We start from the raw sequence: 18,371 nt of genomic DNA, 5'->3' as shown, positions 1-18,371 counted from the left end.
CATGATTCAAGACCTTCCTCACCCAGGGACACACACACACACACACACACACACACACACACACACACACTAAGCCCCCTCTTTAATATTTTGAAAATGTATTTCAATGTAATTGCTTTCCTTTTTAATCCTAGATATTTTGTTTTTAAAACCATGATGCTGGGGCAGCTAGGTGGCGAAGTGGATAGAGCACCAGCCCTGGAGTCAGGAGGAGCTGAGTTCAAAACTCAGACACTTGACACTTACTATCTGTATGACCCTGGGCAAGTCACTTAACCCCAGTTGCCTCATTTAAAAAAAAAACAAGGGGCAGCTAGATGGCGCAGTGGTTAAAGCACCGGCCCTGAATTCAGGAGTACCTGAGTTCAAATCCGGCCTCAGACACTTGACACTTACTAGTTGTGTGACCCTGGGCAAGTCACTTAACCCCCATTGCCTGCAAAAAACCAAAAAAAACCTAAAAACTAAAAAAACCCAAAAAACAACAACCCCCCCCCCCATGATCCTGAAAAGGGGTCCATGACAGCAAAAAATGTTCAGAACCCCTAATCTGGTGGGGGTGGGGGAAGCACTGAAGCATTCTTTGTTTCCTTATCTCATAAAATGGGAAGAATACTATTAGCTACCTCACAGGGTTGTTGTGAGGTTCAGATTAGTTAATATTGGTAAGAAGCTCTATTAATGTCAACTTTTATCTTCTTATTCCTATTACCTCCCAAGGTAACCCATTCCACTTTGGGGCAGCCCTATTTTTTTAGGAATTAACTTAGATGAGGAGATAAGCAAATCCTCACCCTGGAATCTGGCACCACTGAGGTGGAAAGGAATTTGGTTGGGAAAAGGGAGACTTCTGTTTCATACCTCTCTAGCAGCCAAAGGACTCTGGGCAAAGCCAGACTCAGAGGAATCTCCCAGCTCCTGGGGTGTTTATGCCTTTGAGGATGGGTGTGGGGAAGTGGGGGCAGGGCAGGAGGAGGGGTGGTCATGTTAGAGGGTCAGTTCACCCTCTAACATCATCCTCTGAGTCACTCTCTCAAGGACCCTTGAACCCCTTCCTCCTCCACTTTCACTGTTCCAAGATCCCAGAGACAGCATCCTGAGATGGGCTGTTCTTTGTCCCAAAGGCAAGGAGAATCAGGGAGGGGTTCCAATCTATTTCTCACCCCACCCCCATTCCCAGTCCCCTAACTGGCCTCAATTCACGCTGGGCCTTGGGGAAAACTCTTGGTCATCACCAGCCTCCCCCTGCAGGGTCTGGGGTCATTTCCTGCTATTGAAATGTCCTGTCTCTGTGCAGAGGGGGATGAGCTGTACAGATATGCCCTCCTCTTCCCCAGCAAAAGATGAATTTCTGCTTGGTCCCCAGTTTAGTGGTGCAGCTGGGCTTATTACAAGGAGAGGCCAGCCTCAAAAGCCTGTGTCCTGATTCATGCTGAAGATGGAATGACCCCAGAGACTAGAGCTGGCCCATCGGGCCAAGCCAGGAGTGAAAAACACAACCAGTCTAAGCAAGGTAAGATCCTGAGTTTGCTGTTCAAATGGTTTGCTATAGCAACTCAGTCAGAAAATCAGAGCTGGACAGGATGTTAGAGGTCATCTTATCCAGTCCCATCATTTTACAGAGGGGAAGCTGAGGGAGGGCCTCTAGAAGGGAGAGACTTGTCTAAGATCACACAGGAAGTTAGTGACACGGCCTGAACCAGAATCCCTATTCCTTGTGCTATTTCCTCAGCAAAATGCTCTCTTGCTTAAAGCACGAGGGTCCTCTGCCCCAGTTCTTAGTATTAGCATCATTAGTCATTCTTTTTGGGTTAAGGCTAGTTAAATACAAATATGGAATCAAGAAAAGTGGGATGAGGGTTCACTGTGCCCCCACACCAGTGACATTATTTCCTTATAAAGTCCCCTGTGATTACAGCCCCTTCTTGCATTTGAATACATGGTACTGTTTCTGCAACAGGAAGTCAACATTTTTGTTCATTTTAAAAATAAAGTTCATTCAACAAATATTTACTGGTATCTTTACATTCTGGGGCCTATGTGGGAAGAGGAGATGAGTAATAGAATGTCCTCACCCTCGGGGCCCTCAGAATCTAATAAACTAAAAGGCTTAATAGACAGAAAAAAAAACCATATTACAAAGCAAAATGCAATGAGCTCACAGGAGAGGCACAAAGTCCTAGTTGGCATGTAGAGACAATTTCCTGCTTAGGGAGTGGGTGGTGGATATTTGAGCTGGGCCTTATAGAAGTATGCAACTGGTCAAGGATGATTTGGGGCTGGGGAACCGTTTCTAGATGATGTGCTTAAAAATCACTGCAGACTCTTCCTTGTATGCATCCTGGAAGATGGCCATTAAAAAAAAATTATATAGATTTTGTTTTTTTACATTACTTGCACTTCCCACCGAGTTCCTTTCCACCCCACCTCCCATAGCAACTTCTATAAAAAAAAAAAAGAGGAAAAAGCAAAACTAATGAACGTATCAGAAAAACTGATGTTACATGTAGCATTGCACATCCATGGTCCCCAATCTCCACAAGGAATGGAAGGAGGAATTTTCTTGTATCTTTCCTTTGGGGCCAAGCTTGGCCATTATAATTCCATAGCACCTGGTTTTGATGGTTTTGTTGTTGCTATTCTTTCCACTTACACTGTCATTTTGTGCGTATTTTCTTGCTTTTGCCTTCCTTTCACATAGACCTTTCCATGCATCTCTATATCATTTCATTTTTTTTTTCAATGGTGGGTGGGGAAAGGAAGGGAACAAGCATTTATCAAGCTTCTGCTATGTGTCAGGCACTGTTTTAAGTGCTTTACAAATATTCTCTCATTTGATCCTCACAAGCACCCTGGGGGGTAGGTGCTATTTAACAGTTGAAGAAATTGAGGCAGAGGCAAATAACTTGCCCAGAGTCATACAGCTAGGAAGTATCTGAGGTTGGATTTGAATTCAGGTCCTTCTGACTTCAGGCCCAATCTACCCTATTACCTGGCTGCCTGCAGACATTAATACCTCTCTACATTCTTATGCCACGAGTTTAGCTATTCCTCAAATGACAGACTTCTACTTTGTCTCCAGATTCTTACTAGACACAAAAAATGTTGCTATAAATATTTTGTTGCATATGGGCCCCTTCTGTCACTGACCTCCTGGGGGATGTGCTGAGCAGTAGAATCAATGGTGCAGTGTATTGATATTTTAATTGCTCTCATTAACTTGAAGTTGCTTTCCAGAATAAGTCGCCCTTCTTCCATCGATGCATCAATGGGCCTACCTTTCCACCTCTGGGGGTAAACTACCACACACAGCTTGAGACAGCACAGGAAGGAACACAGATCTAGAGCTCCACGGGAACAAAATTATCTACTTCACCTACTCATTCTTCTGATGAGGAACCTGGGAGTTTTGAAGGGCTTTCTAGGATCCTGTAGGTTGTAAGCAGCGGCCAGCAGAGGAACACACTAGGACTGGGTTCAGTTTCTTTTTGCTCAAAGCATATAGATAGAAGTCCTTCCAGCTGGGAGGAGCTTTCCCTGAATCTTGAGGGAAGGCCATAGAGGTCAGGCCTAGTCAGAATGGAGGATGAGTAAGGAGGCTCTTGGGAAAAACAGTCATGATGTGGCTTATAAAACACTGACCCCTTACAGCAATTCACCTCATTGTGGCATGGAGGTGACAGGCCTGGGCTCTCAGAAGCTCACATAGATTAGATGACTTCAAAGATCCCTTCTAACTCTGAGATGCTATGACTCTAGGTTCTGGCAAGCTGGAAAAGGCTTTGAGTAGGGGGCTGTGGAAGGTGTCATCAGAACAGCACAGCTGGAGGGTTTGTGGCACATCTGAAGGAACTTATGAAACAATCTCCTAGGGCAGGGACTCTTAACCCTTTTGTGTCATGGACCCCTCCTCAGAATTTATATGTTATATATATATTGCAAGGCAGTGAGGGTTAAGTGACTTGCCCAGGGTCACACAGCTAGTAAGTGTCAAGTGTCTGAGGCCAGATTTGAACTCAGGTCCTCCTGAATCCAGGGCTGGTGCTTTATCCACTGTGCCACCTAGCTGTCCCAGAATAATATTTTTAAATGAATGAAATGCCAAGGATTACAAAGAAAACATTGTCTCGAAATACAAATTGTTCATGGACCCAAAGTTAGGACTTGGGTATGGAGGTAGGATTATGAACTGGTCCAGGGGAAGCATGCCTACACTGGTGAAGTCATAAACCCTTGAAATATTCCAAGTACAGTCAGTTTTCACTTTACGTAAATTCGCATTATGCAAGTTCAACTTTACATACAGAATCCTGAAAGAAATCCACATTCCAAAAAAACCATTGTATTAATTTTACCATACTATACTGTGCTCTCTCTCTCTTTGATCGTACCCCTGCTTGGGGCTCCGTGGTCTCCTACCTCCACTACCAAAAAAAACCCCTAAAAAACTCAAGTGAAAACAGAAAAACAGACACTTGGACAAAACAAGGCCACCATTACCAGATCAGGGGCATGGCTTGAGACTTCCAGCACCGAGAGGATGCCTCTGTGCCTAGCCCCCAAGTGTTCTTCCTCCTGGTCTTGCTTCTCCATCCTGGGTCCCTGTCCAGTGTCCTTGAACCCGTCTCTCCATCTGTGGGCAAAATTTACACTACATAGAAAATCACTTTTAGTAGAGGTCTGCACTTATGTAAAGTAAGAAGTGCCTATATTTTAAATAAAGAGATGGAGCTTTGCTGTTGAAGCAAGTGTACAATGAGAGGGCATGGGGAAGAGGGGCTCTTAAGCTTTTCCAGTCCATTCCAGTCCCCTTTCTAGACTAATTCTTTAGACACCCAACTTCAGAGGGGATGAGCCTGCCCCACCCAGAGCATCAGGAGGAACATCAAAACCAAAGAAGGCTCATTTTGACGTGGTGTTCTCTCTGATGAGATATGCTGGACTCTCTGAAGCAATGTGACCCAAGAACACAAGACTATGTCAAATTCCACTTTATTGGTATTGTGAAAGGAAGCGATGGATTAACACCTGGTGCCTGGAGGGTGGATGGCCCAATTCTCACATGCAGCCAGTCATTACCCTTATTTCTCATCCATGTTCCTGCTAGGAGTGAGAGTGAGCCACCCCTCCATCAAAGTGACATCCCCATAATGGAGTACCTAAATGTGAATTTTGCTATAAGATTCATGATTAGCAGCAAAATAAAAACCAATTTTGACACTTCATAAAAAGACAAATGTAAAAGTGTCTGTAAATCATATTAACTTAAATGTTTAGCAGCACATCCATCAAAATACAGCTCACACACACAACACTGCACTGACTTTACAAGTGCTTCTTTCACCATTATTTACAGTGGAATAGTTTGGGTTGACTGATATATACAGAAAACAAATGTGGAAATAGAGACAGCCCTAGACAGCACTAAGTCACAGTATTTTGACTCCTTTCAATTCATACAGGTTCCCAGGATGCAGAGCATGATAAAATGTTTACATATAGCATAAAAATCTAGTACAGGTTAACAAAAAGAGCCAAGCCCCCGTCCAGTGAACACCCAAGAAGATGCAGTAACGTGAAGCTTGGTGCTCTGGGGAAGCCAAAGGCTTGACGAGCCCGGGCTGGGCTGGTTTCTCAGTCCTCGTCCTTTTGCTGCCCAATGGCTAGTCTGTTACCCTGTGAGCTCGAGGGGCAGCTCCCGGCCACACAGTGTTTCCCACTGCCTGGCGAGCATTGAGATGAGCTTCTCTCGGCTCTCAGCACTTGGGATGAAGATGTACCACTGCACTTCCCTGCCCCCATCCCGCCCCCTGGGCTTGGGGGCTCCCTGGGTAGTAACCAGAGTGTCTCCAAAGTGATCCAGGGTCAGGTTCTGCATCAAGTCTTGGTTTTGTACATCATCAAACACGAAGGTGAGGGCCTGAGGGTACATCTGGTAGCCCATGAGTACCCGATCCAGGTCCCGGATCCTCCGGCCATCAGCAAACCGGTATTTGTCTTTCTTTGGTGGCTCCTTGGCAAACTCAGGCAGTGGGTAACTTACATGGTCCTCATCAAAAAGGAATAGACCTGAACTGGTCAGAATGAGTGTCTTTGGCTGGAGTGAATTACTGGCTGAAGAACTGCCTTCCACAAGATTCACTTGGAATGCCAAAACATAGAGGAGGATATTCAGAACAGGGCGATCTGCCAGGCCGTCCATCTTCTCAGACACAATGAAAGCTAAGTCTCCAATCTCCTCCTCGTTAGGGTAAATGAACTTCACTCTGCTGGAGTGGATCAATTCATAGTTGTCCATCTTTCCTGCAAAGACAAATGCAGGTGAGTATCACACTGTAACCCCATGATTCTTCTTCTTTTTTTTTTTTTTGATGCATTGGAATTCTTTATTTTTAAATAGATACTTTAGATCAGAATTTAAATTTACATTGATAACTGCAGAGTTTATAATTTATAAATAAAATGTAAAATAAATGAAGTTTTTATTCTTGAATGTTTACTTCTCAAATATTCCAACTCTATGAAATATTGCTGGAATTCTACACTAATCTTCCTTAATTATGATTATGCTTTAGTTTTTTTTTTTTTTACATATAAGGTATTTTATTTTTTCCGTTACATGTAAAGATAGTTCTCAACTTTTGTTTATACAAGCTTTACAATTTCAGATTTTTCTCCCTCCCTCCCCCCTCCCCTAGACAGCAGGTAATCTGATATAGGTTATATCTATATATCTATATACATATATATACACATAATAACATTAATCCTATTTCTGCATTAATCCTGTTATAAGAGAAAAAAATCAGAGCAGTGATGCAAAACCTCAAAATAGAAAAAAAAAAAAACAGCACCCAAAACAAAAGAAATAGTATGGTTCAATCAGCATCTATACTCCACAGTTTTTTTTTTTCCTTGGATTTGGAGATCCTCTTCTATCATGAGTTCCCTGGAACTCTTCTGTACCATTGCATTGGTCTGGTTCTGCTCATCTCACTCATCATCAGCTCACGTAAGACCTTCCAGGTTTCTCTGAACTCCTCCTGCTCATCATTTCTTACAGCACAATAGTATTCCATTGTATTCATATACCACAACTTGTCCAGCCATTCCCCAATTGATGGGCACCCCCTCAACTTCCAATTCCTTGCTACCACGTAAAGAGCAGCTATAAATATTTTTGTACATGTAGATCCCTTTCCCCTTTCCATGATTTCTTTGGGAAAAAGACCTAAAAGTGGAATTGCTGGATCAAAGGGTATGCACAGCTTTATTGCCCTTTGGGCATAATTCCAAATTGCTCTCCAGAATGGTTGGATCAGTTCACAGCTCCACCAACAATGAATTAGTGTTCCAATTTTCCCACAGCTTCTCCAACATTTATTATCTTCCTTTTTTGTCATTTTAGCCAATCTGATAAGTGTCAGGTGGTACCTCAGAGTTGTTTTAATTTGCATCTCTCTAATCATTAGAGATTTAGAGCATTTTTTCATATGGGAATAGATAGCTTTGGTTTCTTCATCAGAAAACTGCCTGTTCATATCCTTTGACCATTTCTCAATTGGGGAATGACTTGGATTCTTATAAATTTGATTTAGTTCCCTATATATTTTAGAGATGAGGCCTTTATCAGAAGTACTGGCCTCAAAAATTGTTTCCCAGTTTTCTGCCTCCCTTCTAATTTTGGATGCATTGCTTCTGTTTGTACAAAAATTTTTTAATTTAATATAATCAAAATCATCCATTTTGCATTTTATAATATACTCTATCTCTTGTTTGGTCAAAACCTGTTTTCCTTTCCAAAGATCTGATAGGTAGACTATTCCTTTCTCTCCTAATTTACCTATGGTATCACCTCTTATGTCTAAATCGTGTATCCATTTTGACCTTATTTTAGTATAAGGTGTAAGATGTTGGTCTATGCCTAATTTCTGCCATACTATCTTCCAGTTTTCCCAGAAGTTTTTGTCAAATACTGAGTTCCTATCCCAGAAGCTGGAGTCTTTGGGTTTATCAAACACTACATGACTAGTGTCATTTACTACTGCATTTCCTGAGCCTAGCCTATTCCATTGATCTACCACTCTATTTTTTAGCCAGTACCAGATAGTTTTGATGACTGCCGCTTTATAGTAAAGCTCCAGGTTTGGTACCGCTAACCCACCTTCCTGTAGATTTTTTTTCATTATTTCCCTGGATATTCTTGATTTTTTGTTTTTCCAGATAAATTTTGTTATTATTTTTTCTAGCTGTATAAAATAATTTTTAGGTAGTCTGATTGGTATGGCACTGATTAAGTAAATTAATTTAGGCAGTATTGTCATTTTTACTAATATAGTAATGATATATATATATAACATATAATATATAATACACTAATATGGTAATTTACTAATATACTAATATAGATAAGCTCTGCCTATCCATGAGCAATTGATATCTTTCCAATTATTTAGATCTGATTTGACTTGTGTGAAGAGTGTTTGGTAGTTGTGTTCATAGAGTTCCTGGGTTTGTCTTGGCAAGTAGACTCCCAAGTATTTTATATTATCTACCGTTACTTTAAATGGAATTTCTCTTTCTATCTTTTGCTGCTGGACTTTGTTGGTCATGTATAGAAATGCTGATGATTTATGTGGATTTATTTTATATCCTGCTACTTTGCTAAAGTTGTTAATTGTTTCAAGTAATTTTTGAGTTGATTCTCTAGGATTCTTTAAGTATACCATCATATCATCTGCAAAGAGTGATAGTTTTGTTTCTTCCTTGCCTATTCTAATTCCTTTAATTCCTTTCTCTTCTCTGATTGCTAAAGCTAACATTTCTAGGACAATATTAAATAATAGGGGTGATAATGGACATCCCTGTTTCACCCCTGATCTTATTGGGAAGGCCTCTAATTTATCTCCATTGCATATAATACTTGCTGATGGCTTTAGGTAGATACTGTTTATTATTCTAAGGAAAGCTCCACCTATTCCTAAACTCTCTAGTGTTTTTATTAGGAGATTCTTCTTTTTAATAATAAGCTTCTTTATTTATAGTTTTGGGTTCCAATTTTTATCCTTCTCTCCCTCCCTGAGGCGGCAAATAATCAGATATGGGTTATACATGTATGATTATGTAAAACATTACCATATTTGTCATTTTGTACAAGAAAACTTGATTAAAAGAAAAAAAATGACAAGCAATATTGCCGACCCTGTGTACTCTTGGTTCTGCTCACTTCACTATACGTCATTTCATATATGTCTTTCCAGGCCTTTCTGAAGTCATCCTGCTTGTCATTTCTTATAACACAATAATATTCTATCACCATCATATACCACAGTTTTTTTAGCCATTCCCCAATTGATAGGCATTCCTTTGATTTCCAATTCTTAGCTACCACAAAAAGAGCTGCTAGAAATATTTTTGTACCAATAGGTCTTTTTCTTTTTGGGGATGTCTTTGGGGTATAAACCTAGCAGTGGCATTGCTGGATCAAAGGGTATGCACAGTTTTATAGCCCTTTAGGCATAGTTTCAAACTGCTCTCCAGAATGGTTGGATCTTTTCACAACTCTACCAAAAGTAGATTAGCATCCCAGCTTTCCCACATTCCGTCCAATAGCCAATATTTTCCATTTTTGTTATATTTGCCATTCTGATAGGTGTGAGGTGATACCTCAGTTGTTTTAATTTGCCTTTCTCTGATCAACAGTGATCTAGAGTATTTTTTCATGATTATATATGGCTTTGATTTGTCTGAAAACTGCCTGTTCATATCCTTTGACCATTTATCAACAGGGGAATGACTAATATTTTTATAAATGTGACTCAGTTCTCCATATATTTGAAAAATCAGGCCTTTATCAGAGATATTTGTTTCAAAAATTCTTTCCCAGTTTTCTACTTCTCTTATAATTTTGGTTACATTAGGTTTTTTGGTTTTTTTTTTGGCAGGGCACACAGCTAGTTAAGTGTCAAGTGTCTGAGGCCAGATTTGAACTCAGGTCCTCCTGAATCCAGGGACAGTGCTTTATCCGCTGTGCCACCTAGCTGCCCCCTACATTAGTTTTGTTTGTGCAAAAGCTTTTAAATTTTATATAATCAAAATGATCTGTTTTACATTTAATTTTATTCTACCTTCTCTGGTCCTAAATTCTTCCCCTGCCCATAAATCTGACAGATAAATGATTCCATACTCCCTTAATCTGCTTATGGTATCATCCTTTATGTGGAAATCATGTACCCATTTTGACCTTATTTTAGTATATGGTGTGAAATGTTGGTCTACACCTAGTTTCAGCCATAGTTTTTCAGTTTTCCAAGCAATTTTTGTTAAATAGGGTCATAACACACACCAGGAGCTCAAGTACTAATGGCTAAAGCTAATTAAGACCTAAATTCAAATTCTGCCTCTTACACTTGTATGACCCTGGGTAAGTCAATTAACCTCTGAATTTCATACAAAGTATTGAAAGTAGATTTTGGGAGAACATAACTAACTCCATTTTGTCCTCTATTTGGCTTCTTTCCCTTTTTTCATGCCTCTTTGACAGTCTCCTTTACTACCTCCCTTCCCCCAAATCCTTTACAATTAGAAAAGAAAACTCATAGGACTTTGAATAGTTAAGACACAAAGTAGGAATGTAACAAATGCTGACTGATAAGGAAGCTGCCATTTACTTTGGTCTGCTGTAAATGCTTAATGGTCACATTCTTTCTTCTGAAACAATTTAAGCCTCCTAATAAGTCTCTTTTTACAGCCTATGTGCCAGACCTGAACTTACTCAAAACTGCTGGTAAGAAACACATTGTTGCTTGTTATGCTCTCAGGGTCATGTAGCTCAGGAGGAGTGAGTGAGTGAGTGGGAGAGAGAGAGAGAGAGAGAGAGAGAGAGAGAGGGAGGGAGGGAGGGAAGGAGAGAGAGGGAGGGAGAGAGGGGGGAGGGAGGGGGAGAGAGAGAGAGAGGGAGGGAGGGGGAGAGAGGGGGGGGAGGGGGAGAGAGGGAGAGAGAGGGAGGGAGAGAAGGGCAGAGACTGATCTACAGATGAGGTGTGCTGCTCTGAGTGAATAAATAAACTGCAGTTTACCTGTTTGCCTAGCTAGTTTATTTGTGTGGTGGTTAACAAGGGCCCTGAAAATTCTTGCAACATAAATTACAGCTGGGATACAACCTGCAAGCCAGGATGTAGCGAGGAGACCAAAGGCTATAGAGATCAGAGAGGGCTGGAAGAGTCAGGAAAAAGCTCATGGCATTTGAACTGGATGTGAGAAGCAATGCACAGTCTAGGGGCTGATTGGGAAGCTTTGAAGAGCAAGAACAAAGTCACTCGGAATAACAGTTAACATTATAGTTGTCAGTCTTCATTTGCAGATGGTAAACTGAGACTCACTGAAATTAAGTAACTTCCTCATGGTCACACAGCTTCTAAGTATCAGAGGCAGGATCCAAACCCACAGCTTTGCCAACTTCAAGTCTGTTGTTCTTTTCCAATGCATCACACATATGCCAAACAGGGAAGTGAGGAAGATCAGCCTACCAAGCTAACTTCCTCAAGGAAAAGAGGAGATAGGAGTTTTTCTTTACCTGTGTTTTTGTTTCCAAATTCAGAGTAAAAATCCTTGTCAACTGGTTCTGGGGAAGGTGTGCGGGCCAGCAGGGAGAGGACAGCCATGAGGTGTTGAATGAAGGCATGAGTAGAGTAACTGTCTCGAGTCAGACAAGTTACAATATGGTCTGCAGAAGAGCCTGAGGAAAAAAGTCCATGCTAGTTGGCTTGGAAATGCCCGCCCCCCCCCCCCCCCTTCCTCCATTGCCTCGCCCAAAAGGCCTTGAGCTCTTTACTGTGAGGCAGGTTAGGAGGGAGCCTTTGGGGATCAAACAACAGGATGAGATATCCTGGGCAGCTCCGATATGGAGCGTCGAGACTGCCAGCAATTTTGAAGGCAGGAAAGGCTGACACACATTTTTTGGAATGGGTTAGGAAGGCCTAGAGAAAAAGCTGAGCTTTCTCTCTTTAAAATATATTTAGGAAGTGTGAGCCAGAAACATCCTGCATGCTACTGAGAGGGAACTCCGAGATTCATTCAGTCTGTCTGTTTATTATTCTGTTTACTTGGTTCCTTGCTGACAGGTCGCTGGTGAAATTCTTGACTTTTGACTATGGTCAAAAGGGCAGATTCAGCAACCTCTGTCGTTTCCAAAAGTTCATGGTTATTTCCTCTTGCTTCAGCAACTTGGCTGAGAGCATCCGTATGTGCACAAAGAAATAATGCACATGTAATAATGAGGCTATATATAAGAAGCCAGAATTGAATAGCTCTTTGTTAATAAACAAGCACAGCAGAAATATCACTCACCAGTAACCCGAAAATACTGATCAAAGAGTCCAACGTTAACTGACTGTAGGTCATTGAGCTTTAAAACAAAGCACTGGGACAGATGGAATGGGCTATTGTCACAATCAGAGTTCCTCTGATTCCAGAAATCTGTGCATAAAAAGGAAAAAAATGACAAAGATCAGTCACTCTTGGAGGAGTTCAGATTTCCTGAGATTGGCAGGCCCATGTACATTGACAAAGACCTTTTTCAAACTTACCTCCCTACCAGTCTAAGTGCTTTGGATAACAAAACATTTTTCTTTTGGAAAAGCCATGTCCAGGAGCAAGTACATTTACAGGGCCTTACAAAACTGCATAGAAGGGAACACAGCTCGAGCCCCTGGGCACTAGAATGAAAAAAGCCTTTTTTCTAGAAGTCAAATGGACTCTTGCTTAATAACAGTTGTCGCACCTTGGAAAATCACTGCAAGAAGACAAGTGGAGGGGCAGCTAGGTGGCGCAGTGGATACAGCCCCGGCCCTAGAGTCAGTAGTACCTGAGTTCAAATCTGACCTCAGACACTTAACACACACTTACTAGCTGTGTGACCCTGGGCAAGTCACTTGGCCCCCATGGCCTCACTTAAAAAAAAAAAAAGAAGACAAGTGGAGGCAAAAGCCCAACCAGCTGCCTGTTCTACACCAGGAGGCCTTGAGGCCAGCACCCCAAAAGAACAAGACCTGAACTAAGCATCCATGCAGAAAAAAGGCATCCCTTGGTCTGATCGTTCAGAAGAAAGGGAGTTTTCAAAGTCAGAAAGGCTCAGCCAAGGGCTGGGAAGTCACCCATCAATCCAAAAACATCATCAAGCAAACAGTGCAATAAGTGAAAAAGCTTTAGACCAAGCTGTCAGGGTCAATAATCTTCAGGGAGAAAGACAATATTGCTGCATCATATACTGTTCTGGGCATGTGAAACCAGCTAAGGTGTTCCGATTCAGCTGGGGTTTCAGTTAAAGAGCGCCGTATCTGGACAGTTAGGCTAGGACCTTTCAGGAAATGATTCCCAGCTTCTCTATCTCTGTAGTGGTGAAATCCAAATGGCCCCTCATCATTTCTCACCTAGCAAAGGCTCACAGTGGTGCCCAATGGAGTCATCCAGCAGGAAGTACACAGCTTTGGTTGTCAGTAACACGCAGGCAGCAACTTCCACATCAGGGGCTTTGTAGAATAAAACCGATGACCACATGAGGTGTCTCAGCTCTTCATTGTCAACCTGAAAAGAGAAAAGCCTGGCAGGTTTGCACTCACTGCAGGTGTTCCTAATAACACTCCACCCCTACCCATCCCCCCCAGTGCCGCTGAGAGGCATCACCTGAAAACAGAACTCATGGGACACAATTCAGGGAGTCAAGTTGGGTCTTCTTATTCAAACTGATTAAGCAAACCAGCCACACTTTTCATGTGGACGGAAAATAATGTCCCCAAATAATGTGCTCCTAGTCAGTGCCACTGTTTGGCATTCTCCCATTAGAAAGATATTCTTTTAGGTCTTTGGGGGATGGAGAGGGGGTAGTGGTGAACAGGGGAGGAGGTAAAGCAGTACTTTGTAAAAAACAAACATCTCTGGGAGGGGCCCTATATTAAACTATTATCAATCATGAATATCTTGGCAAGAACGAATCGATTTCTTGGGTGGCAATTTTAGAAGAATGAGAATTTATAAGGGAAGGTGTGTGTGTGTGTGTGTGTGTGTGTGTGTGTGTGTGTGTGTGTGTGTGTAATGTCTGGAGGATGGAGTTCTAAGAAGAGGATGCCAGAGAGGCGTACAGAGTGACAGAAGTGGGGGCCTAGAGTGATTCCTGGAAGGGGGCTGAGAAATAAACTCCACTGATCCTAAAGACTGCAAAGAATAGGTGAAGCTTTTATTTTTAATGACAAAGCTCCTCATCTCAAACTTCACCAGCAACTTCTGAAATGCGACTTGAAGAAAACCACGGAAGTCCTAGCCTGGCCCTAAGCCTTGGAAAACAAGGATAGAATGAACCAAGATAAAATGCCAAAGACCAATAATTGGGACACAATACCTCAGCAACATTGTTATGGAAAAACTCGACAATGGCACTTCCCCTTAATCCAGCCACATACTGAAGAGATGAAGAGACCGGCAGGTAAAAAGGAATTTGGTTGTCTTCAGTCATTTTCTGCATCAGAAATTCACTCGGGTACAGGGAGGAGAGAGTCAAATGAGGCTTGGAAAAGCTACAAAGATTCAAAAAAGGTCACATTAGATGAAAGTGAGTCCCAAATAATGAAGCATATTTGAAACATATGAGGTATTTTTAGCTGGACCAGTCCCCAGTTTTCTGTGTAAGAACCCTAGCCCACGCTTCCCAGGGAAACCAAGGTTTAAGGACAGATGGCAAGACTGGGTAAGTGGGTGAAGGGGGATCTCTTCATAAGGAGGCGAAGGCCACAACACAATGAAAGGGGGATAAAATGAAGCAACTGGTGCTCTGGGACCATCAGAAAAAAGTCTCCATGTGAGAGCCTCCGAGTTGTAAAAGTCAATTTGAGGGGCAGCTAGATGGCACAGTGGATAAGGCACTGGCCCTGGAGTCAGGAGTACCTGAGTTCAAATCCAGCCTCAGACACTTGACACTTACTAGCTGTGTCACCCTGGGCAAGTCATTTAACCCCAATTGCCTCACCAAAGGAAAAAAAAAGTCAACTTAAAAATGTCAGGAATGCAGCATCACCGGGTTCTAAGCTAAACTGCACCTCTGACCTCAGAACACTTCAGAGGAATGAAGTAAGAGGACAAAAAACCTTGTCTGGGCCTCCTCAGGTGGTGGGATCCACACGACTGGCTAACAGTCATCAAATGACACCCTTCTTCAAGATCCTACAGTCTTCGCCTTTGTAGTTCATTTAGTATCTTTAAAATGCATGTTAACTAGCCTCCTGAGGTTCTTATGAAACTTTTTTTTTTTAGTGAGGCAATTGGGGTTAAGTGACTTGCCCAGGGTCACATAGCTAGTTAAGTGTTAAGTGTCTGAGGCCGGATTTGAACTCAGGTACTCCTGAATCCAGGGCCGGTGCTTTATCCACTGCGCCACCTAGCCGCCCCCCTTATGAAACTTTTCAATCTCAACTGTTCATTTTTTTTCAGTTATGTCCAACTCTCTGTGACCCCATTTAGGGTTTGTCTAGGCAGAGAGAACTGGAGTGTCTTGCCATTTTTCTCCTCCAGTTCATTTTACAGATGAAGAAACTTTGGCAAACAGGGTTAAGTGACTCGTCCAGGGTCACACAGCTAAGACGTTTCTGAGGCTGGATTTGAACTGAAGAAGATAAGTCTTCCTGACTTCAGGCCAGGCACTTTATCCACTGTACCACCTACCACCTCCAAATTAGTCACCTTAGTTTACAGCAATTGTTCTTACATGCTTTTGTTTTTGTTTTGTGTGTGTGTGTGTGTGTGTGTGTGTGTGTGTGTGTGTGTGTGTGTGAATGAGGGTTAAGTGACTTGCCTAGGGTCACACAGCTGGTAAGTGTCAAGTGTCTGAGGCTGGTTTTGAACTCAGGTACTCCTGAATCCACAGCCAGTGCTTTATCCACTGCGCCACTTAGCTGCCCCCTGTTCTTACATCCTTTCCACTATCTGGTGGGTAACAATAATTTGCAATTAGCAAAAACCAAACTGTAGCACATATCCACAGGCTACCGAGTCAACAAAGAAGATGGATCTCCCAACAAGGCCCTGGTCAAGGCACTAAAGAGGGAAAATGAGGAGGTATAAACGGTCACTGCCTTCAAGGGTCTTATAAACTGGAAGAGAAGTTGGAGCCAAGATACCAAATAGTGAAGTGTACAGAATGATTAAATGGCAAATAGAGGGGAATAAGAGAACAAGAAGAGTCAGAGGTAATTACATGGAAAAAGTAGTCCTTTAACTTCCTTGAAGGATGTAGAGGATTTTTTTGTTTTGTTTTTGTTTTTTTTTTTTTAAGTGAGGCAATTGGGGTTAAGTGACTTGCCCAGGGTCACACAGCTAGCAAGTGTTAAGTGTCTGAGGCCGGATTTGAACTCAGGTACTCCTGAATCCAGGGCCGGTACTTTATCCACTGCGCCACCTAGCCGCCCTGATGTAGAGGATTTTTATGAGGAAGGAGAAGAGAAGGCATTTCAGGTGGGAGACAGGGCCAGAAAAGAAGTATAACATTGGGAATGAGTATTATAGACAGACAGACAGATGGATAGCCATGGGAAACACAGTTGAAACTGAGGTTGAGAGGTAGGGTACGACCAGGTTAAAACAGTAAATGAAGGTTTAAATGCCAGACTGAAAAAATTAGACTATATTAAAGGCAACAATCCCTGAGGATTCTGCAAGTAGGGGTGTATCCTTATGGATGATTAATCTGGTCTCTTTTTGGAGGACAGACTAGAAGGGAAGATCAGTGAGGAAGCTGAAGCAATCAATACTCTAGGCAAGAGGAAATGAGAGCTTGGACTCTTCTGCTAGTAACGGGGACTGAAAGGAAGAAGCTAAATCCCAAGGACAAATTGAAGAATGAAGAAATCTGATAACTCCACATGGAGAATGAAGGAGAGGGATAAGTTAAAAGGAGTTCAGATTTTAGACCCAGATGACGGCTTGAGTGGCTAGACCTAAAGTCAGGAGAAACTGTTGTAATCTAGATTTTATCAACAGCTATGTGATTCTGATCAAGTCCTTTCTCCACTCTGGGTTTAATTTTTCTAAAACTCCTTTCAACCTGTGTAGCCATCCTCCACCAAAGGCTCCCCACACCCCCATTACTTTAAAGAGTCCTCAAATAAGACCCTTTCAGGCTTTCCCAGAGAAGGGGAAGGGGTGGGAAGAAGAGAAGGGAGATTTGATTCCATTGCAGCAATGTGCATTCATTTCTAAATTGGCCAAATTCCGATGCTATCAATAATAGTAGATGCATGATTCTTTCATAGTCACAGATCATCGATTCTGAACAGATGCCTACCTCTAGACTGTGTCACAGGGAGTGATTTAGAGTTAGACTGACCTGCGCACAAATAACAGTTATTATGCTTCCTATGACTTCTGTGGGCCTCAGTTTCCTTGTCTGTAAGATAAGAGCCAGACTAGATAACCTGAAGTCCCTTTCAGATCTTAATATGAATTATTCTAGATTATAAACTGCTGGAATAAAATTATTGGCATTTTTAGTTCCTTTGTACTCACAGCAGCCAGCCTAGAGCTCTGCATACAGCAGGTACCCGATAAATAGCTGTTGCTATATCAAGCACAGCCCCTAGATTTAGGCCAAGAATAACAAAAGAGGCAAGGTTCTGACGAAAGAACAATCTCTCTCTCTCAAAGACTTTGCCTCCAAGTATAAGAAGAGGCTTTTTTTGAAACAAGTTGGTTGTGCAATCCCATAACTCTGAACCCACGTGTAGTACAAGTACAGTAACCATGCTTCTCATTTTCTTTGAGGGATAGCCAATGACCAGCCTTTCACACTGGGCACTCTGAAAATCTCATCGTGGCCCTTGACACCAATTACATGAGTGTTTGGTAGGAATGATTACTGCATTACATAAGGTCTAAAATAACTTGGGCCTTACTCTCATTAGCATCATGCAAAGAGAGTTCAGAATAGAGACAGAAACCAGAGTGAGAAAGGAAGAAAAGAAGAATCACCAAGTTCATGGATTATGAGCTCTATTTGTACTTCTGTCAATGAACTCAGTGCTGGTGGGGTTTGGGGAGAAAACACATACATTTATTAGAGGAGGTGCAAACTTGTAGAACCTTTCTGGCATACAATCTGATAGCACCCACATAAATCTAAGTTATTTAAAAACCCCTATCTTCTGACAAAATAATTCCTGAGTAGGAATTAAACTATAAAATTCTGTCAAGGATAAACAAAAAAGGAACTAGCTGTTCCAAGACTTTTGTAGTGAGATTATTTTATTTTCACAAATAAATTAATTCTAAAAACGAACTGGAAGCAAATGAATGGAATGAAAAACGGGCAGTTGCCAAATCAATCCTAG

At 41.9% G+C, this 18,371-nt stretch overlaps 1 protein-coding gene across 1 annotated transcript in view; it reads right to left on the bottom strand.

Moving 5' to 3' along the window:
• Window positions 1-4,975: 4,975 nt before the first annotated feature.
• The window catches only part of NISCH (nischarin), a 55,844-nt gene continuing 42,448 nt past the window's right edge, over window positions 4,976-18,371 (bottom strand). The window contains exons 17-21 of the mRNA XM_043988923.1: window positions 14,396-14,570; window positions 13,431-13,584; window positions 12,349-12,477; window positions 11,576-11,737; window positions 4,976-6,303 (exon numbers count right to left, since the gene is read on the bottom strand). Of these exons, the coding sequence (XP_043844858.1) occupies window positions 5,672-6,303; window positions 11,576-11,737; window positions 12,349-12,477; window positions 13,431-13,584; window positions 14,396-14,570 (1,252 nt within the window). The 3' untranslated portion in view covers window positions 4,976-5,671. The remainder of the gene's footprint in view (window positions 6,304-11,575; window positions 11,738-12,348; window positions 12,478-13,430; window positions 13,585-14,395; window positions 14,571-18,371) is intronic.

This window comes from Dromiciops gliroides, chromosome 1 (genome assembly GCF_019393635.1).
Source record: "Dromiciops gliroides isolate mDroGli1 chromosome 1, mDroGli1.pri, whole genome shotgun sequence".
In the NCBI taxonomy this organism is placed as follows: Eukaryota; Metazoa; Chordata; class Mammalia; order Microbiotheria; family Microbiotheriidae; genus Dromiciops; species Dromiciops gliroides.
The sequence above is the reverse complement of the archived record's forward strand: the minus strand, read 5'-3'. Positions and strand labels throughout refer to the sequence as shown.